The 20454-nt window shown below is 37.5% G+C and overlaps 1 protein-coding gene across 1 annotated transcript; it reads right to left on the bottom strand.

The window, feature by feature from the left end:
* Nucleotides 1-4632: 4632 nt before the first annotated feature.
* On the bottom strand, nt 4633-19641 carry ahcy (adenosylhomocysteinase). The gene is made up of 10 exons (XM_079432408.1): nt 19499-19641; nt 17027-17217; nt 15843-15918; nt 13908-14060; nt 11965-12077; nt 11573-11780; nt 8483-8570; nt 6401-6518; nt 5215-5409; nt 4633-5058 (listed from the first exon to the last, which is right to left on the bottom strand). Exons 1-10 carry the CDS (start codon nt 19524-19526, stop codon nt 4927-4929), a joined length of 1302 nt encoding a protein of 433 aa, XP_079288534.1. The 5' UTR covers nt 19527-19641; the 3' UTR covers nt 4633-4926.
* Between the last annotated feature and the right edge of the window lie 813 nt (nt 19642-20454).

The following is a 20454-nucleotide window of genomic DNA, read 5'->3' as shown; positions in this document are numbered from 1 at the left end:
TGACGTGTCCGTGGTCACAACTATCCATCTGACCACCCTGCCCATCGCAGCACCCTGTTTGTACAGAGCTGTGCCGAACCAGGGCATCAGAGCCTCGAGACATGAACGCGTTATGACAAGGCGATTCGTCCCCTCTCTCCATGCCCGCGGTGGGACTCGGTCCTGTAACCATAGTTGCAACGGCCTCATATGTAGCAAGCCCAGCCGGCAGGCGGAGGCTGCAGCTGCCATTAGACCAAGCAGTCTTTGAAACGTTTTCAAAGGAACCGCCTTGCCTTGCGCAAACGAGGCCAGTGTATTGTGAATGGACTGGATTCTCTGCTCTGATAAGCGCACGATCGTCGTGCGCGAGTCCAGAACCATGCCCAGAAAAGTAATCAACTGGCAGGGCTGAAGCATGCTCTTTTGCATGTTCACGGACAAACCCAGATCCGCTAGATGGGCGAGGAGCTTGTGTTCCTCGAGCACACTCCTCAATTGGGCGATGATCAGCCAGTCGTCGAGATAGTTCAGCACGCGCAAGAGGAGCTCTGCATTCACGCACATCGTAAACGTATGGGGGGCCAAAGCCAGCCCGAATGGTAACGCTCTGAATTGGTATGCGACACCCTCGAATGCAAATCGCAGAAAGCGCCTGTGATGAGGGGCCACCTGGATATGAAAATAAGCATCTTTCAGATCCACCGCTATGAAATGGTCATCGGGCTGAATGTGCGTGAGGATCTGTTTCACTGTAATCATCTTGAATGCGCGCTTCGCGAGTACCTTGTTCAGCGGTCTTAGATCTAGAATAGGACGCATGCCTCCATCTTTTTTCAGGACAAGGAAATAACGGCTGTATAGCCCGCACTCCATCTGCTCCTCGGGTACTATCTCTACTGCCTGCTTGGGTAGGAGGGAGGAGATTTCTGCCCATAACCCATATGTTTTATGTTTATTGCAACAGAACACATCGGTTTCAACATAACATTTAAACATACATTCTCGGCTTCTGGCTGCCGAGAGAACTCTGGGTGAGAACATGCCCTCTTGGCCGCTGGCCCGTTGCCATGCACGGACCGCGCCTCTTCCTCCTGGCATGAACATCAGGAACGCTGCTCTTTTTTCTCCACAGGCTGATCCTGCTGACGGGGTGCTGGCTTCGCTCCGAAGCGGGATTTCTTGAACTGCCTCTGATGAAGTGGCGGCTCAGGCTCGCGTTGCGAGCTCGTGCTCGGTCGTGGAGTGCGACCAGCATCCGTTCAATCACTGAGCTGATGACGATCTGGATCTTTACCTGGGGGAGCGCTAGATCGCTTGGAAGAAGGTGCGGCAGCGTCTTTGACTGCTTTAGTGCTTCCGTGCACTTCTCGGAAAAAGCGTCCACCGCAACTCCAAAGAGACCATGTGGGCTCACTGCGGCGTCGAGGAGTTGCTTCTTCTCTGCATCTTGCATTTCCGTAAGCGGCAGCCATAGGTGACCTTTTTAGATGCGGCCAGGGCTAGATCAGCTGCTGTCCGCAACTTGCGGAACGACTCTGGGTCCGCGCCTTCTTCATCCAGGGACCTCAGCAGTCGCGTCTGGAATACCTGCATCGTATGGAGGGCAGATGCTGCGTGTCCTGCAGAAATATATGCCTTTTCAGCGATGTGAGCTGTGGCTCAACATGGCTTAGAAGGCAATGAGGTGGTTTTCCAACCCCGGGACGGACAAAGGTGAGCCGCGACGGCGTCCTCAACGGGAGACGGTCGCGCGTACCCTTTTTTTCTCCGCCCCCTCCACTGTCGTGCTCTGCATCCATCGGAGTCGGGGTGCAGCTAGACTCTGAAGGGAATTCCGACCAGGCATCCGGATCGGAGGCATTCGTAGACATGGTGTCGTCCTCTTCACAGCTGAAGGAGACTATTTCCCACGCTTCTGTCGGAGGGCGGGAACTCTTTTCAACATAGATGAGCGGAGGCTCCGGTGTGTGAGGGCGATGTGGGCGCTGGGCCGACATCAGCCCCTCGTTAGAGCCTCCTGAAGGAGTAACCTGCAGTCTGCCGGCCCGCGGCTCGAAGGCGCCGGGCGGGGGAGATGCAGGAGCCAGCGGGCTACCACTGCGAACAACGGCCAGCCATGCCCGAAGGATCTTGATTGGCAATTCTTCACAGGCTTGGCATTCTGATCCTTCCAGTGCTGCCTCGGCATGGGCGCGGCCCAGACACAGTACACAATCCTTGTGTGCATCTGGAAAATCAACGGGCCCGCCACACATGCAGCAAAGAAACATCTTGTTGATAATCTTGTACTCCGCCGGAATGCAAGAGGGGATCGCTATCTGCTTCATCCACTCTAGTCGCGTAGGTCAACGGCGAAAACAGGCTCCAGGTGAAGGAGAAAGATTCTGAGATATTTTGCCGCCCGACATCGCTTATATAATATAAGGGGAAGTGGCGTGTGGCCAAGTATGGTGACCCATACTCGGAATTTGTGCTCTGCATTTAACCCATCCAAGTGCACACACAGTAGTGAACATACACCTGGAGCAGTATATAGTGGCTAAGCCAGCCAATCAGGCGAATGCTCAGACGCCATTGGCTATTGCAAAGCAATAGAGTGATTCAATCAGGCTTCAGCATTTAGAGGAAAAAGGGTTTCCCCATACGATAAGGGAACTTAAGACTGTAAGTATATTTATATTCAATTCACTAGTTTTATGATTAATATATAAAAATAAAATGAAAATGAAAAAAAAAAACAGCATCACCTCTCTTGTACAGAGGCTATTCTGTGATTATTATTGTGTTTGGGTGCAGCTCAACCCGTTTCTCATTGCGCTGAACAGACTGAACAGCGGCTCAAAACACCTGACCGCTGCATGAGCATATGATACGCAAACTACAGCTCTCGCTTGGATAAAAGAAGCCAGTGTTGCACTAGCAAGGTTTTGATGAATGACGATTGTAATCAAGGTAAAGATGATTATAGTGGCACAATATATATCGTCGACCTGATTGCAAAGACACTATTTAAACTTATTGACACATTATTTTCCTTTTTTGATATTGTGCAGTTGCTTTGACACAATTTGCATTGTAAAAAGCGCTATATAAATAAAGGTGACTTGACTTGACACAGGAGTCGTGCATTAGGCGCGCCTGTCCGTTATTAGCCTACTGATGCGCAAACAAAACGTGTATGTGTGCTCTTGGCACGTCTAAAATATCGTATTTCTGCTTGAACACAGTTCAGAAGAGTGTTTTGGAGAAGTCTGTGAGCATTAGTGGTGTTTATGTTCATATGAGTATCAGACGCTCCAAAAAAGCTTGTTCTGACAGAGGACCTGGCTGTTGACTGATGACATCGAGCCGCCTTCAGTTTCCACACATTTAGAATGGTTTCATTTTTCATTTGTATTTTGATGTGTTTAGTGATTCTGAACAGATCCGTATAGTGGCTATATGCAGTATAGCCTATATACTATTTGGCGTCTCCCTGTGGTCTTTTTTGGTGTGGCAGGTTGACTTGTGCTTATTTGTTAAAAATAAGTTACTGTATAATCTAGCTTCACATACTTTTAAAGAATATATGCAGTGACATTCTTGCTAAGTATTTTTGCAAATATAGAACACTATGTTTAAGTCTATCTTGAAATTGTTTAGTTTAAATGTAATTACAAGGAATTAAAAGGCACTAACATTAGAATACAATTTTATATATATATAGAAAAGGTTGGGGTGGCGGGGTTTGAAATATTGACTGAAAAAAGGTTGAGAACCACTAAGGCATTGCTTATCTAGGGAATAAACCAGTTTAGGTTCATTAGTTACTCAATGAGACCCAATACTGATTTTATGGATGCAGGCCCAGTCCTGACAGCGATTGTGCTATTTTTCATGGCTCTTCTTAGAGGCTTTGTGTTGCCGACCACACATCGTGACCTCGTTTTTCATCGAGGAGTTGTCATTATCACAAGTCTGTCAGTGAATGCCTGAGCATGATGTTTTTATCAAGGAATCGTTACAGGACACAAGTGGAACGGTTTTAATTTATTTCTTATGTTTTGGCTTGTGATATTACGATTATTTATGGGAAATGTCATAACTCAAATGCTGTGAAGATTCTTGAAATCGCTTCACATTATTCTGTTTAATATTCAGAACAGAGATATCGCAATCAAGAACTGGGACTCAAAATCCTAGTGCAGAAAGTCATTTCAGGAGTATGCGAGATGCTTGCTTCACCCTAACATTCAAGTTCTGTCATCATTTTCTTATTCAGTGTCATTTTATTTCTTTACGGGAAGAAAACAAGATATTTTGAATGTCAGTGGGCAACACTGGTCAGATCCAGAAAAATGAGTAGTGATTTATCAGTTTAATCTCTTAATCCGGTGTTGAAATGGAGGATTAACAGCTGAACGAGTTACAGTCAAACACCACATTTATTTCATCAGGTCTTCATAAGTGGATTTAATAACACAGGACAAGCTACCCAGAAACTCAGCCTGCTAACAGAGAAATTACTCTTTTTTTTTTTTTTTTTTTTCCATGGTTGTCATTACTCTAACGGGTTTTCAAAAGTATGCATGGCCAAAACGGTTAAGCCTCGCTTAATTCATAGTTACCTGACGGACTGGATAACACAAAGTAAGACATGGATGAACCAAATTGTCCCAGCATGTTCATTTATTGAAGGGCATCAAATAACTGACCAAATGAAGAATTGTGTGTTTTTTTTAACATAACCATATAATAAAACAGGGAATGCAAACGAGACAGTGACAATGTTTTCACAACTTGATATCAATGCAAAACGGCGTTGGTGAGAGCTTGCAGGCACTCGTGATGAGAGTGAGAGACATGATTAAGCACTATTATAGCCGTAAAGGTAACTGGCACAACTGTCAATGATCGTGTAGTCCGTTCTCATCCACAGCTGAAGCTGCAATTGGTCAAAGCTACTTAGTAGCGGTAGTGGTCCGCTTTGAAGGGACCGCTGCAGGGTAGGCCCAAATATTTGGCTTGCTTCTCCGTCAGTTTAGTCAGTTTGACGCCCAGCTTGTCCAGGTGTGCGGCAGCCACCTCCTCATCCAGCTACACATTCACAAAAGACATAATGAGGATCTGCATCTTGTTTTTATGCAAGCTTGCAAACCTTCTACACTCTTAAAATCAGAAAATATTCACCGATAATGTGCATATTAATGTACAATGCCACCTGCAGTAAGAGTCTACATGAAGCTACTGTACCTTCTTTGGCAGGAAGTAAACACCCAGTGGGTATTTGCTGGTGTTGGTCCACAGCTCAATCTGGGCAAGGACCTGGTTGGTGAATGAGTTGCTCATCACAAAGCTGGGATGGCCCATGGCACAGCCCAAGTTCACCAGACGTCCCTCAGCCAAAACAATGATGTGCCGGCCACTTTTCATGCGATAACGGTCAACCTGTATAAAAGAGTGGGCAGTTAGTCCAAGTCAGATCAGAGTTGACCATCATGGGTCAGAAAGCAGGGCTGTTTGGTGATGTCTGCCCAAAAGAAAAAAAAAAACAAAAAAAGTTCTGATGAATTGTTTGCAATAAAGCCAAGAGTGTATTTAGAAACAAATGGGGTCAGTTTTGAATTCATGGCCGTTTTATTTACAATACAGAAAAATCTTTGTACCATTTAAGCAAATTTTAACTAGGATTTCCCAACTATGGAATGGATCATGATGGATTAGCAAGCAAGCAATTTATTTACTAATAAAACACAAATAAACAATAATTGACCATTGTTCTGTATAACCACAATAAGATGTGTATATTAATAAAAACAATTATCATCTAGTGTTAAGTCCTCAATTTAGACTTAAAATCATAATGTAGCAGATTTGACATTCGAGTTTTACAAGATTCCAAATAACAAAATAATAAAATATAAATTCAATTCATCATTAAATAATTTAATATTTAATTAATACATAAAATACAAATATTGAAAATACTTTGTAAAGTACTATAATCATTTCCCTAAAACTATTAAATCATTTCATTATTATTAATAAATGAAAAACTAAATTTATTGAAAAGTAAAAACTTTCTCCTAAAACAATTATTAAATCACTGAAATATTTAATTATAATTTCATTATTTATAATTGGGTAACACTTTAAGGTGTCCTTATTACACGTTACATGTACTTACTATTATAATAACAACAAATTATGCATAATTACATGCAAGTAACCCTAATTCTAACCATATAGTAAGTACATGTAGTTAATTAATATTACTCAGTACTTCAATGTATAATTATACAGACACCTTAAAATAGTGTAACCAATAATTAAAAAAATATATATTGAAAAGACATTTGTAAAAGTAAAAAAGTCCTTGTTTAAAAAAAAAAAAAAACACATGCATTACTGTTCAACACTCAAGTCATTAATCTCATACCTGAGCTTTGATGTTGATTTTCTCCGCTGCATGTTCATTCAGCCATTTCATGTCAATCTCACAGTCAAAGTGGCCAATGTTACAGACGATGGCGTCGTCCTTCATCTGCTCAAAGTGTCTGTGAGGGAAAAAAAAAGATGTTTATACTACCTGACAGAGTGAATGACAAAGACGAGCAACATTTCTAGTCAAAGCATTTCAACATTCAAAAGGCTTGTGGCACAAAATTCTGTTCACAATTCAGTAAAAGCCAAAACAAACCACTTCAAGAACAATAATATAGAACATAATTGTACCAACATTAAATAAATGTGATGTTTGCCTTGCCATTTTATACAAACCACCAACCGTAATATTATTTTTGACAAGTAACTCATCCTGCATCTTTTATTCTTCAGCCAACGAATGATGCCTCAAATCATGCGGCTTTTCGAGGAGATGTGGGCAATTATGTTTCCAAGCAATCAAGGCTGAAGCAAAAATGTAGGTTCAGAATATTTCACCTCAACCATTTCTGGACTGCATTTGCTTAACTGGTGCCAGACAGACATATGCAGATAGCCAGCCTTTAAGCATGTCCCATCAGCTCTGAAAACTTCCAGAGAATCTAAGACACAGTTCTCACATCTGTAGATAATACCAAACAGCAGCTGTGCTCCACTGGCCCCTGCATGTCCTCATCCCGACCATTTATCACAGAGGCCCGCACCCCATCAGAACCCACCAGCCTGCTCACCTTCAGATAAACACAGAACAGCGTGCATATGCACACGAAACTCCAGCGAGCGCTGCATAATGTAGCAGGCTCAGGCCAGATCTCACGCTGTGCGTGTTTGATCGCAGGCCCAGGGGTCCTTCCACCGCACATGAATCTCCCCGCTTGTTACAAGCAGAAACCCACATCCTTATATGCAGTTAGCTTACAGTGTGAGAATTCAATTCAGTTTTTTAGCAAGATGTCCAACGAGTCAGGCCGTGTTTGAATGCTCGAGTGTGAACCCCATGAGGGCATAATCTAAATAAATATTAATACACTACAGTGTCTGTATATATTTATATTATACACACAAACATATTTTTTTAAATACAAAAATTTATACTTTTATTCAGTGCGGACACATTAAATTGATTAAAAAAAACGACGTTTTCAACTTTGATAAGAAATGTTTTTTGAGCTGCAAATCAGCATATTAGAATGATTTCTGAAGGATCACGTGACACGTAATGCTGAAAATTCAGCTTTGCAACAATAAGAATAAATGACATTTTAAATAAAAGACTGTTATTTTGAATTGTAATAATGCGTCACAATATGACTGGTTTTACTGAAGTTTTGATCACATAAATATAGCGTTTTTTGTCTTCGTTTAAAGACAAAAAAAAAAAAACTTGAACATTAGTAATTAGTAAAACATGTATCATTACTATTATTATTTATGGTATATTATTTAACTATTGGGTGTCAAATAAATACAGCCTTGGTAAGCGCCATGTTAAAAAACAACTTGATTATCTACGTCTAGAATCGATAAGATTATGAAAAGCAGCGTTTCATAGCAGGGTGGAGCCAAAACTGTTCGCTGAAATAGCTATTTGGCCACTAGCAAACATCCTACACTTTGACTGAAGATACTAACAAATTTTCTCTTTAAAAATTTAATAAAAAAAAATAACAGGCACAGGTGAACTGTCCACAATAAACCACATTTTTTGTATTTCTGAGACAAACTAAGTCCAAAAGGCTAAGGCAAGATAAAGACATTAATGTTTCTAGATGCAGTAAATTTGATTGAGAAATAACCTGTTGCTCCATAAATACTTTGATTTATTACTTCCCTGTTGAAATCAAAAGTGACCTCATCATTGGGCAAAAAGCTACTGAAATTGTTATAAGAATCGTTCTTGAAATATTTTCCATCTGTTCCATCTTAAAACAACAAAGTATGATTACGAAACCGGGAATTGAAATCGGAAATAGAATTTTCTCAGTTCTCGAGGGGACACTAAATGCAGTGCAACACATATTCTTATACATATCTCATATTTGTTAGTTGGTTCATGTTTGATTAACACAATACAAACCTGCCAAGGATAATGTCCTCACAGCCAGTGGTTGTCACAAAGATGTTTCCTTCCTTGCAGGCCTCATCCATGGTGGTCACCTCATAGCCTGTGTAACAGGAGCCAAATGCAAAGCAATCAGACACAAAAATAAACGCAGGGGATTAATTTTTTCTGTTTACAAATTTGCGATTAATTAATTTTTTTAACTATTGACAGCACTAATATATTATATTAATATATATATGTGTGCGTGTTGTCAATCGGTTAACAATTAATAAAAATCACTTTTGTTTTTTTTAATGAAATTAATCAATTAATCATTTTTACTGACATACGGCCTGGCAACTTCTCTGTACACACACACACACACACACATTAGAATGTGTCGTGTTTATTTATAAAAAAAAAATTCTGGTCAAAAATAATGACTATCATAAATTTTTACCATGAATTACAAAAAAAATACATAAAAATAGTTTGTAAAACAAATCTTGTCAGGCAGAATCATTGGATGTTATTAAAAGACTTTAAGGATCACAGTACAGCCCCCAAAATACTAATATTTGTAATTTTAGATCTTCAAAATGATCAGTCTATGCTACTATTCTTTAAATCACTAGGTTTTACCTATTTGCCAGAAAGACATTTTTGGTCATTTAAAATATTAAAAAGTTAGTATGATCACGTATTATTTTATATTTTTTAATAAGTAGAGGTCAGAATAAGTTTGTGGTTTCATTTACATGAACATATTACATGAATATAGCTCATGGTGAATGACGATGGAACATTATTTAATATTTTATTCCTATATTTTGACATTTTATTTTCACAAAAGTTATTTGAAACATTAAAACAGACACTTAGCATTTAATACGCTTTGTGTGTTAAAAAAAACAAAAAAAAACACTTTTGTGAATTTAATTTGATGCAGACACCAAAATGGGGCATCAGGAAAGAAAAACACACACGTGTGTTTTTTTATGGTTTACAGGGACTCTCCATAAGAGAGTTTTTTATACTCCAGAAACCGTATTTTCTATCACCCTACACCTAAACCTACCCAGGGGTGAAAAAGGTGACAAACTAAACTCCAAAGCAAAAATTAGATTATTTTGCTTTTCAACTTAATTTTGACCTTTTTTTTCTGAAAACAAGACAATCATTTTTACTTGTCTAGAAAATGCTTCTTGATTGGACTAGAAACAAGACAAAAACTAGGTAGGAAAGGATTTTTGTCAGTGCACCATTCAAGGATAAACACCTTTGTATGATTAAAAGACGTTTGAGCGACAACTACGGTCTACAATCAACAAGGATTGTAGTTAAGATATTACATGAACTTAGTCAGGGCAAATAAACCACTGTAAAACTTCATTTCAGCACTGGAATTATTGAAGCAGCTGACGGGCTAAACGTGAGGTGTTTCTCCATCTTGAAACAGTTACAGGCTGACACCTAGCTATGGCTTAGCGCTGCCTGACTTGAGCTGAGTGATACTAATATTACTATACATTAAACGGTATGCTTTACTTGTAGGTCGAACAGTTCTCAAGTCGACTTCATGTCAGAGTAATAGCTTACTAATATGTGAGACAGATGTCAAGGTCGAGACCGAGGAGCATTTTTGCAAAGGGTAGCGAACTAATTAGGGCTGCCACTAACGACTATTTTTATTTTCATTATTCTATCGACTAATTTAGCGATTAATCTTAACGATTAATTTCCCGCAAAAAATAAATCAACAATTTTACTTAATATTTTATTAAACCAAATGAAATCCAAATTTCTATGAAAGCAAAAGTAAAGTGCAACAGAGTGCAAGAAGCAAGTGTCCATCTCATAGTCCAAATTAAAGTTCATTATTATAATGTAATAATGACAACATAGCCATGTGTTCTAGTCTAATAACAATAAAATTATAATCAAAAAACACTTTTTAAAGGTGTATTTACCAGAAATATTATTTACCAGAATTTATTTAGGTGAAAATGTAAATGTACAGTATTTCTGAAAAAAAAAGAATAATAAAAAGAATACTTTTCTTTACTATAAAATCAATTAATTGGAGATGCTTAATTGGAGAAATTTAATGGAACCATTAAAATGGAATGCAGAAAATAATGGAAAACAGAATTTGGTACAGATAAAACTGTAAAACTCAATTAATTAGACAGGCTTTTTGAAAAAATTAATTTAACCATTAAAACAGAGTATAGAAAAATGAAAAAAATTATTTGGAAATAAAATGGATTTCATAGGGCCCTATAATATATATATATATATATATATATATATATATATATATATATATATATATATATATATATATATATGGTAATAAAATAGATGTAAGTGAACAATAGCTTTTAAAATGACTTAAAATACATATATAAAAGCAATGATGCAATAATAATAATTAGTTCAAATAAAGTATCAAAAGCAAGAAATCAAATGGTTTTATTGAACAAAACTGTTAAAACACAATGTATTATAAACAATAGAGCTGATGTAGATTACGCATTACAACAAAGGCCTGCACGGGGCGCCAGCGACCTGGTGATTATTTTTTACACATTACTGTGTGATCTAATCCTTGTTTAATATTGACCAAGCCCCATTTAATTCAAATGTCCACTTAATCTTTAATATTTGGCCATTTCTTTAGGACAGAAATGCTATAGCTGCTGTAATTAAATGAATTTGTGGTCATCAAACCGTGTAACACTCAGAGTGAGGGTTTGAGCTTTTATCTTGAAACCGCGATGTCTTCTCCTGTGTTTGAGTAGATTTATAAATGATTTACAGATACAGTTGGGTTTTTTTTCTTACAGATCTACACGATTCACGTGAATGACCTATTTCAAGGTGAAAATGGCAAAATTCTCTGAAAGGTGACAAGTTTGCACCCCTGCCTACCCCTCACAGGAAACTTTCTGCATTTTTAGACTTATTCCATTTAGTATATTTTTTAAGCCTTTTGAATTACGGGGGCACAGAAAGTGTTCTCATAAATCACCTTCCCATTGAAATACCCATATCATACCCATGTCATTATACAAATTTGTGTCCTCAAAGCACATATACATGCGCACACACACAACATACCCTCCATAGCCGCCTGCAGAGCATTGATGGGATCGATCTCTGTGACAATGACTCTGGCACCGAACCCTCGCAGGGCCTGAACGCAGCCCTTACCCACGTCACCGTAGCCAGCCACCACTGCCACCTTACCGGCAATCATCACATCTGTGGCACGCTTGATGCCGTCAATCAGAGACTCACGGCAGCCGTACAGGTTGTCAAACTTACTCTGCAGAGAGTGGGAGAATAAATCGTTCTCAAATAAATACTTTTATTTACAACAGCCACATAATATTATAACCATGCATAATGTGCTCACATTTGTCTGTGAACAAAACAGACCATCAAATGACGACAGCGAATAACCGGACAACACCATGTATTGATATTACCTGCTTGTAATAAAAGATTACCTTGGTAACGGAGTCGTTGACATTGATGGCAGGAACTTTCAGTTCCCCTTTCTTCAACATCTTGTAAAGGTTGTGAACTCCTGTGGTGGTCTCCTCAGAGATGCCCTTGATTCCTGAGACCACAAAGAGACATTTTGAAAATGTTAAAGACCCAGAAAATCCTGCTCAGCGCATCTGTCTGGAAGAAATGTTGAACTTACAAGTTGGCCGATAAATTTAATTTTTGCATAGCTTAGCTTGACCCTCAATGGTGTAATGGATCTGACCGAATCAAATCCAAGACATTTCAAGCGTCTACTTCAGAAAATCAGATAGATATCTTATGACAAATTTAGCTTTAGTGGAAAATATACTATACCTTGGAAGCCAAAAGTATTATCATAACTCCATATGGACATATTTCTGGCGTTAAGCCACACGAAATGAGAATAGGAGGAGCAAAGTTTGATGCTGCGAGAGACAAAATGATGTACGCTAGCACCTCCTGTGCATATGCAATGGAAAACATTAAAAATCTGTGCCATAATGTTAAATATAAAACACATTCTGGTCAATACTGCCTTCCAGACATGCTAAAACTGGACACAGTAATAGCCAAGATCTTAATGACTGTTAACGGTTTATTGTTTAGCTTGCACGTCAGGGGCAGTACTTAATGTAATAAAGTTATTAAATGAAATGAAAATATTTCCCTTCTATATTTTGTTTAGCATCTATTCAGGTTTCCTGCACTTTCTGACCAATGAATTTACAGGATTTTCCATGACTTGTCTAGTCACACTGGATAACTTTTTTAATATCACACTCAAAAAAAGAAATACTACTGAACGTAAATAGAACACATATTACAAATAAAACATACTGAAAAAAAAAAAAATGTATCTTCACATTATATTTATATAGTTATATTTTCCATGAATGGGAAAAAATTTAAAATTCCAAGATATTTCCAGTCTATCCAATGCTTAATATTGAGTCATTTCATGGTCTGTTATGAATAATGATGGACTGTAATTTTTCTACATTCACCCATAATAAGCAGGAGTGGCAGAAAGACCCCATTTCAGGCCCTTAGAAACAATAGGAAGCTTGCAGGGTTTATTTTTCCTCTTTAATACCCTGCCATCACTTATAGCAGTTTTCATATTTAAGAAAGTTTACCTACACTAACGTTCAAAAGTTTGGAATATTTTTGAAAGTAGTTATGCTCACCAAGGTTGTGTTTATTTGATCCAATAAACAGTAAAAACAAAATATTGTGAAATATTACTACATTTTCAAATATTTTAAAGTGAAACAATGTGATGGATTATTTCTTATAATAATCGATGTTGAAAACAGTTGTGCTGCTTCATATGTTTGAGGAAGCTGTGATACGTTTCTCTCAAGATCAGCTGAAGAACAGAAAGGTCAAAAGAACCGCACTTATTTGAAATAGAAATCTTTTGTAACGTTATTACACTTTTAGTCACTTTTGGTCAATTTAATGCATCCCTGCTGAATAAAATAAAAAAAATACTAACCCAAACTACTAAATGGTAGAGTATGAAAAAGAGAGATAATTAATAATAATGCTTAAAAGCATTTAACTAACACCACATGACTCTGTCAAATACAACAACGGATACCTGTAAATCTTTTTATGGTTATGGGTTATGTATGCTTTTCAGTTTTCTAAGACTGCACTATACTATACTGCTTGCTTTCTTTGCTTAGTCAAGAATAGAGCAGCTTGATCACGGATTGGCCTGCCATCTAGTGGCCATTAAACAGCAGTACAGTACAACTAAATGATGAGCATCAGCAGGCCAGAAGTACTGTTATTACTAGCCAGGGAAATCCAGACAATGATAGTAACTGAGGCAATGTAGTCTGAATGACTCTTCGTGACCTCTGGCTGTTCAGGATGAGGGTGAGAACATTATGACAGAACAAACACAGACCTGCAAGCAGTTTGGGGTATTTCTGGTGCACCATATTGGTCAGGTCTCCACCGTCGTCCAGGATCATGTTGAGAGGCTGACCGTCCTTGAAGTAGATGGTCTGCTCGATGCACCACACATACTCTTCATCGGTCTCTCCCTTCCAAGCATACACTACAATTCACAAACAGCACACTCACACATTAGACACAGATATGATTGTGTAACTAGCTGCTACAAATATTATTGAAATGGATGAACTGTTCACCGGGTTTGCAAAGTTTGTTACAGAGTGGTTATTTTCAAACTTACATCTTGACTCATATTTACCCGCCTCACATACCAAAAATTAATTTGTAATTTTACATGAATAAACGTAACACTAAATGTTACAAGTAAGGTGCAAAGTGGACAGAATGTTATCAATAGCTGAAAATCTGCTCTTTTTGGAACCACAACAAGTTCTCAATATGTTTGATAGATTTAATGTGGTATTATTTTCTAGCTGGTGCAACAGTTAGTTGAGAAATGCTGTTGTTACATAAGCAATGGATTCGAGTAACAATCACCTACTGTCATCACTCTAAAGGAGACTAATAGGTTCACATGAAATGCTATAAAACCGTATTACTTCCAAGTATAGAAAAATTAATGCAAAATCAGCTTATCAATTCAAAAGTTTGGGGTCAGTCTTTTTTTTGAAAGATATTTATTTGGCAAGGACAAATTAAATTAAAAGTGACAGTAAAATATTAATGTTATACAGGATTTAGATTTCAAATAAATGCTGTTATTTTTTATTTTCTATTCAAAACATCCTGAAATTGTTTTAGTAAAGACTGTTTTAGTTTCCAAAACTGATAATAAGATAAGAAACGTTTCTTGAGCAGCAAATCAGCATGATTTCTGAAGGATCATGTGACACTGAAGACTGTGAGCATTAGAGATTTTGTAGAAACATTAAGAACAATCTTACTGACCCCAAAATTTTAAACAGTAGCGCATGTTTTTCACGCTACAGTCACTGAAATATCAGATAATACCATGCCGTTTATAAATATTAGAATTTTTATTTTCAAATAAGTCTGCATTAGCACCAATTCAAACCTATAAGCTGCATCTCCAATTTAGTCTCAAAACCCCCAATGTATAAAGGTGTAAATTAAAAAGTAATATATGGATCTGTTCCACAACCTAGTGAGCAGCATTTTAATGCATCATAGTGCTGGCAACACAAAAGTGATTACAAAAGGCCGTCAGCATAATTATGCTGCTAACTAAAATACCTTCTTAAGGCCAAGTTCTTAGGGAGCACTTAGGCTTATCCTTTGTGGAGAAGGCAATCTCATAATGTACTGTGATCAGTGAAAAACAAATCCATCCAAGACAGCAGACACAGAGAGAGACATGTGGATTATAAATATATTTTGAGTTCATTCTATTGAATCTTAAAAGTATTGATAAATGTCCCAATATATGTGATTTTATTATAATATTATGTTCATGTTATGCTTATTGGAGCACTAAAGTAGAAGACACTTAAAATAAGCATCTTACACCGGAAAAGCACAGGCTAAAAATCGGTTTGATGTTGTTAGATAAATGTTTTGCAATCTTTTATAAAAATTTTTACATTTTTAACTCTAAAAATCATTCAGCTTGTATCCCTTTCAAGAGTTCAGTGTTTAAAAACTGCATGGGAAGAGTCTCATCAACTGAAAGCTGTAATAATGACGTTGATAAAGTGATCTTTGCCTGCATGCTCTTGCATGTTAGTCCTTCAAAAATGTTGAGTCCAATCTAAAGATTAAACCCATTTGTGCTGATTCTAGTTTTACCCGCTTTAAGCTGGATGCATCTCTAAACTCTGAGTTCTCCTTATCTACACTTGATTGTGCAGCTTTAGAGCAAACAGTGGGCAGGAGGGCAGCAGTCTAGCACACCAACACCTGTTACCTGGAACGCCAGATTTAGCAATGGCTGCTGCTGCGTGATCTTGGGTGGAGAAGATGTTACAGCTGGACCACTGGACCTGGAGCAGACAGAGATCAAGGAGAAGGAATGAGAGCATGTGACGTGCACAGACTTCATACATTAGTTTCATAACTTTTCGGATAAAATATGGCCTTGGGCTGGGAAATTCCAGCTTGACAGAGGAAATAGAGGATAAGAAGAGCAATGCATTTCAGTCAGACAGCAAGGTTAGGCATCTAGGAGTAGGTGAAGAAACTGTACTGTCCTTTTCCAAACAAATTACTTATAATATGAAAACTCGTATTTATATACCATGGTATTTACATTTCAAAGAATACCATGGCATACACAGGTTTGGTAAGATTTTTTTTAAATGTTTTTGAAAGAAATCTCTAATGCTCACCAAGACTGCATTCTAAAATACAGTAAATATTGTGCAATATTAAAATAACCGTTTCCTATTGTAATCTGTTATAAAATGTAATTTATTTCCATGATGCAAAGATGAATTTTTTTTAGCATCATTACTCAAGTCTTCAGCGTCACATGATCCTTTAGAAATCATTCTAATATGCTGATCAAGAAAAACGTATTGTGATTATCAATGTTGAAAACTGTTGCACTGCTTCATGTTTTGTTTCTGAAAAACCATGACTTTTTCAGGATTCTTTGATGAATAGAAAGCATTCATTTGAGATGGAAATATTTAGCAAAATAACAAATGACTTTACGATCACTTTTGATCAATTTAATGCATCCTTACTGAATAAACGTTTTAATTTATTGCAACAAAAAAAGCTACTGTACTGACCCAGAAAACCATAAAGCAATACCATATTTTTTTCTTAGTGAAACCAAGAAGCAGCAAAGTACTACTCATTCAGTAATTGCTCAGTTTTACATTTTTAAGCCCTTGTAAAATAATATTTTGCTACAAGATGAAAATTCTCTCATTGTTTACTCAAATGAAGAATTTTAAAGCAGCTATTGAGAATGATGAAATTTCAAAGAATGCTAATGCTGTTATTGTCCGTACAAAGACAGTTCATAAACTAATAACGTCAATCCTAGAGCAAAATGCAAATTATTAACACAAATATAAATCAGTTTTTATTTTTTGGGGGGTAATAACCATTTCTTCAATGGCTCCGTGTTTGCACCCTCACCTCAGCTCCGAGGGCGGTCAGGGTTTCAATGAGCACAGCGGTCTGTAGAGTCATGTGCAAGCACCCTGCAACGCGAGCACCCTTCAGGGGTTTGGTCTGGCCATAGAGCTCCCTCATCTTCATCAGACCCGGCATCTCATTCTCAGCTATGTCGATGGCTTTACGTCCCCACTCAGCCAGGCTGATATCAGCTGGACAGAGAGAAAATGACAACAGATTATGCATAAAAAATGCATACGGAAAGAATGATTAAATTAAACAGCCAAACTAGTACAGATTATGTAAGCTTTCACTAATGCATCTGAGAGCACAGTTAAATAGCAACAACAAATCCCATTATAACCTGCAAGTTAAACCGGTCTTTAAAGTGTCAGTCTCATATGTGACCCCTGACCACAAAACCAGTTTTAAGTGTCAACTTTCCAAAATTGAGATTTATACATCATATGAAAGCTGAATAAATAAGCTTTCCATTGATGCTTGGTTATGTTAGGATCGGACAATATTTGGCCGAGATGCAACTATTAGAAAATCTGGAATCTGAGGGTGCAAAAAAATCTAAATATTGAGAAAATCGCCTTTAAAGTTGTCCAAATTAAGTTCTCATCAATGCATATTACTAATCAAAAATTAAGTTTTGATATATTTATCGTAAGAAATTTACTAAATATCTTCATGGAACATGATCTTTACTTAATATCCTAATGATTTTGGCATAAAAGAAAACTGGATCATTTTGACCCATACAGTGTATTTTTGGCTATTGCTACAAATATACCCCAGCGACTTAAGACCGGTTTTGTGGTCCAGGGTCACATATTTGGACATCTAGGACAGGAATTCAACAGATGACACCCAAAACCACATACCTAACATGTCTTGAACTGGTTGAGGAGATGGTGCTTGGTTTCATATGCACACTTAACCAATAGGCAACCCAAAGGATATTCATTTTCTCAGTCTGCACTGATTATATTTTACTACCAGGGTTATTACCACTGCAGACATAGAGGAAAACACACTAGCAAGAGTAGTTGTTTAGTTTAATATGAAGACGGTGTTTTAGCAAGGTGAATTTCCAATTTCAGTGACTGTTACCGATTTCCATAATTTTCTTATTCCAGTTACTTCCAGGTTTTCCACTGACCATGGAAACCTTGTAATATGCCTTCAGAATGGGCTATTAATAAATAAGTGTGTAGTACTGGTGCACTTTGACATTTCATTCACTGATTTTGAAAAACTGAACTCTGATCTCTTAAAACTAGGGAGCAAAGTCCAGCTAGATTTACCTTATCTGCACAGAGAACATCACATAAATAACAGATGCTGAAAGCCTGAGGAACAGGTGCCAAGTCCTGACTGAGCTGACGTGTGAATAAACAATGCAAAAACAACAGTGAAGATAGGAACTTAACTGTGTTTAATCTGTCGCAACTCAAAGTATACCTTTTTAGCGCATAACATTAACTTCTGGTCAACCACGAGCAGAAGGGCCGTTCTTTTGAACTGGACCTTTTCAATGAATCGATTGAACTGATTCACAAAAACCAATTGGAGTGAACCGATGCTTTCACTGATTCGAACTGGAAATAGGTTTATGGCTTTGTTTGACAGTTTTATTAACAGACAAACGAAGCACAGCTAGTTTTATAAAACACTATTTTGTGAAATACTGTAATGAATTAAATTTTAATATTGTTTAATGTAAACAAATAATATTTAGGCTCTAAATGACTAAGTTCGAGGGTTTACAATAAACAGAACTAAGAGGCATACAATTACTATTAAGCAATATTAATAAAGCATTATTTTCCTACATGAACGTTTTAAGCATGAATGTCGGGGGGCACTTTATGAACTGGACGACTAGTTCAAAAGAACCGATTCTCAAAAATGAATGACTACGATCAACAAAAAGTGGCGGCGCGTTTGACTACTGCATTATGGGAAATGTAGTCCAAAAGTGCAGGAACTCTCATCCGGTGGAGCTCTACAGCGCACGGAAAAAACTACAACTTCCAAACTTTATTCTTACCGTCTTCCGAACGGAACCACGATAGCTTGTTTGACAGGTGTTAGATATAAAATCATATACACTACTTTATGAGTAAGCACCAAACGGCTATTATAATAAACTAGACATATTAAGTGCGCGAACAGAGATTTTATGGGGCTGGGTTTGTAATAGTGTGTCTCGTGCAAGGCAGTGCTGACAATAACGCCTCTACTGCCATGTGATACATAAGCACTAGCAACCGAAGATCTGCAGCAAATCTATGCTCGATCAAAAACACAGCTCAAGACCCTTTTGCAGAGATTCATATGCTTTATCGAGAGTCCATTAGAGCGCTTATTAGAAATCACTACAGTGGAATTAGCTAATTGGCGGCAAAAACACGATAGCATGATTTTGTGCAGAACAGCATCGAGCATGATCTAAAGTCAATAATCAAATAAACTTATACTAACCAACTTTGAATGGAAGCTTCTCTGACATTTTGCTGTACTGTCGTTAGGTAAGCCTGCTATGGGTTGGTCTTGAGCCCGGCTGTGGACCTGAGTGAGAGCAGAAGGAGGTAACTTCTTATGTGAACTTGAATATAAGTGTGTACAAACCGGTCGTAGTAATATTCATGAGATCATGCCGCCTCTCGTTTCTTATTGGCCGAAATACGCCACGCCTTATAGCTCTAAATAAACCATAGTGGGCGTGTTCCGTCGGTCCTACGATAGCCAATGAGAATCCACGGTGGTTTAAGGCGTGTAATATCATTCGGAATGTGGAGATATAGCAGTACAAGTTTCAACTGGCTTTTGTGTTTTTACTAATATTTAACATCATGAGGACGGATCTGAGCTGGTGGGAAGAAAGTTGCTTTTCAGATTTTTTTCAGTTTCAGTTGAACAGGGGTTATTTTGGGTTATTTGGATAACACTAGGGGCCCCCTGAATAAAGTCCATTCGATATGTCCTCAAATATTTATCCCCATATCTGAAATTGTCTGGTTTGTGTGATGAAATTAAACCTGAAAGACTGATTTACTAAACACTCTGTCAATCATAAAATTATTAAATGTTTTAGTGGATGGTATGAGGTCAGAATCTAGAGTTTAAATGTTGAGGTAGATTATTACTTAGACTAACTAAGTTTGGGGTCGGTAAGATTTGTTAATGCTTTTGAAAGTTTCATGCTCTCCAGCATGACATTTATTTGTTCAAAAATACAGTAAAATAGTAATATTTAGAATATTTAAAATTTCATATTTCAAACGTTTGGAATCGTAAAATGTTTAAAAATGTTTTTGCGAGTAGTTTATGCTCACCAAGGCTGCATTTATTTTATCCAATATACAGTAAAGCAGTAATATTGTGAAATAGTCATAAATTAAAACTTAAAAATTTATTTTAAAAGATCACTTGTTCCT

The sequence above is a fragment of the Barbus barbus genome (genome assembly GCF_936440315.1).
Source record: "Barbus barbus genome assembly, chromosome: 13".
Lineage (NCBI taxonomy): Eukaryota > Metazoa > Chordata > Actinopteri > Cypriniformes > Cyprinidae > Barbus > Barbus barbus.
Note: the sequence above shows the minus strand (reverse complement) of the source record. Positions and strands in the feature narration are given on the sequence as shown.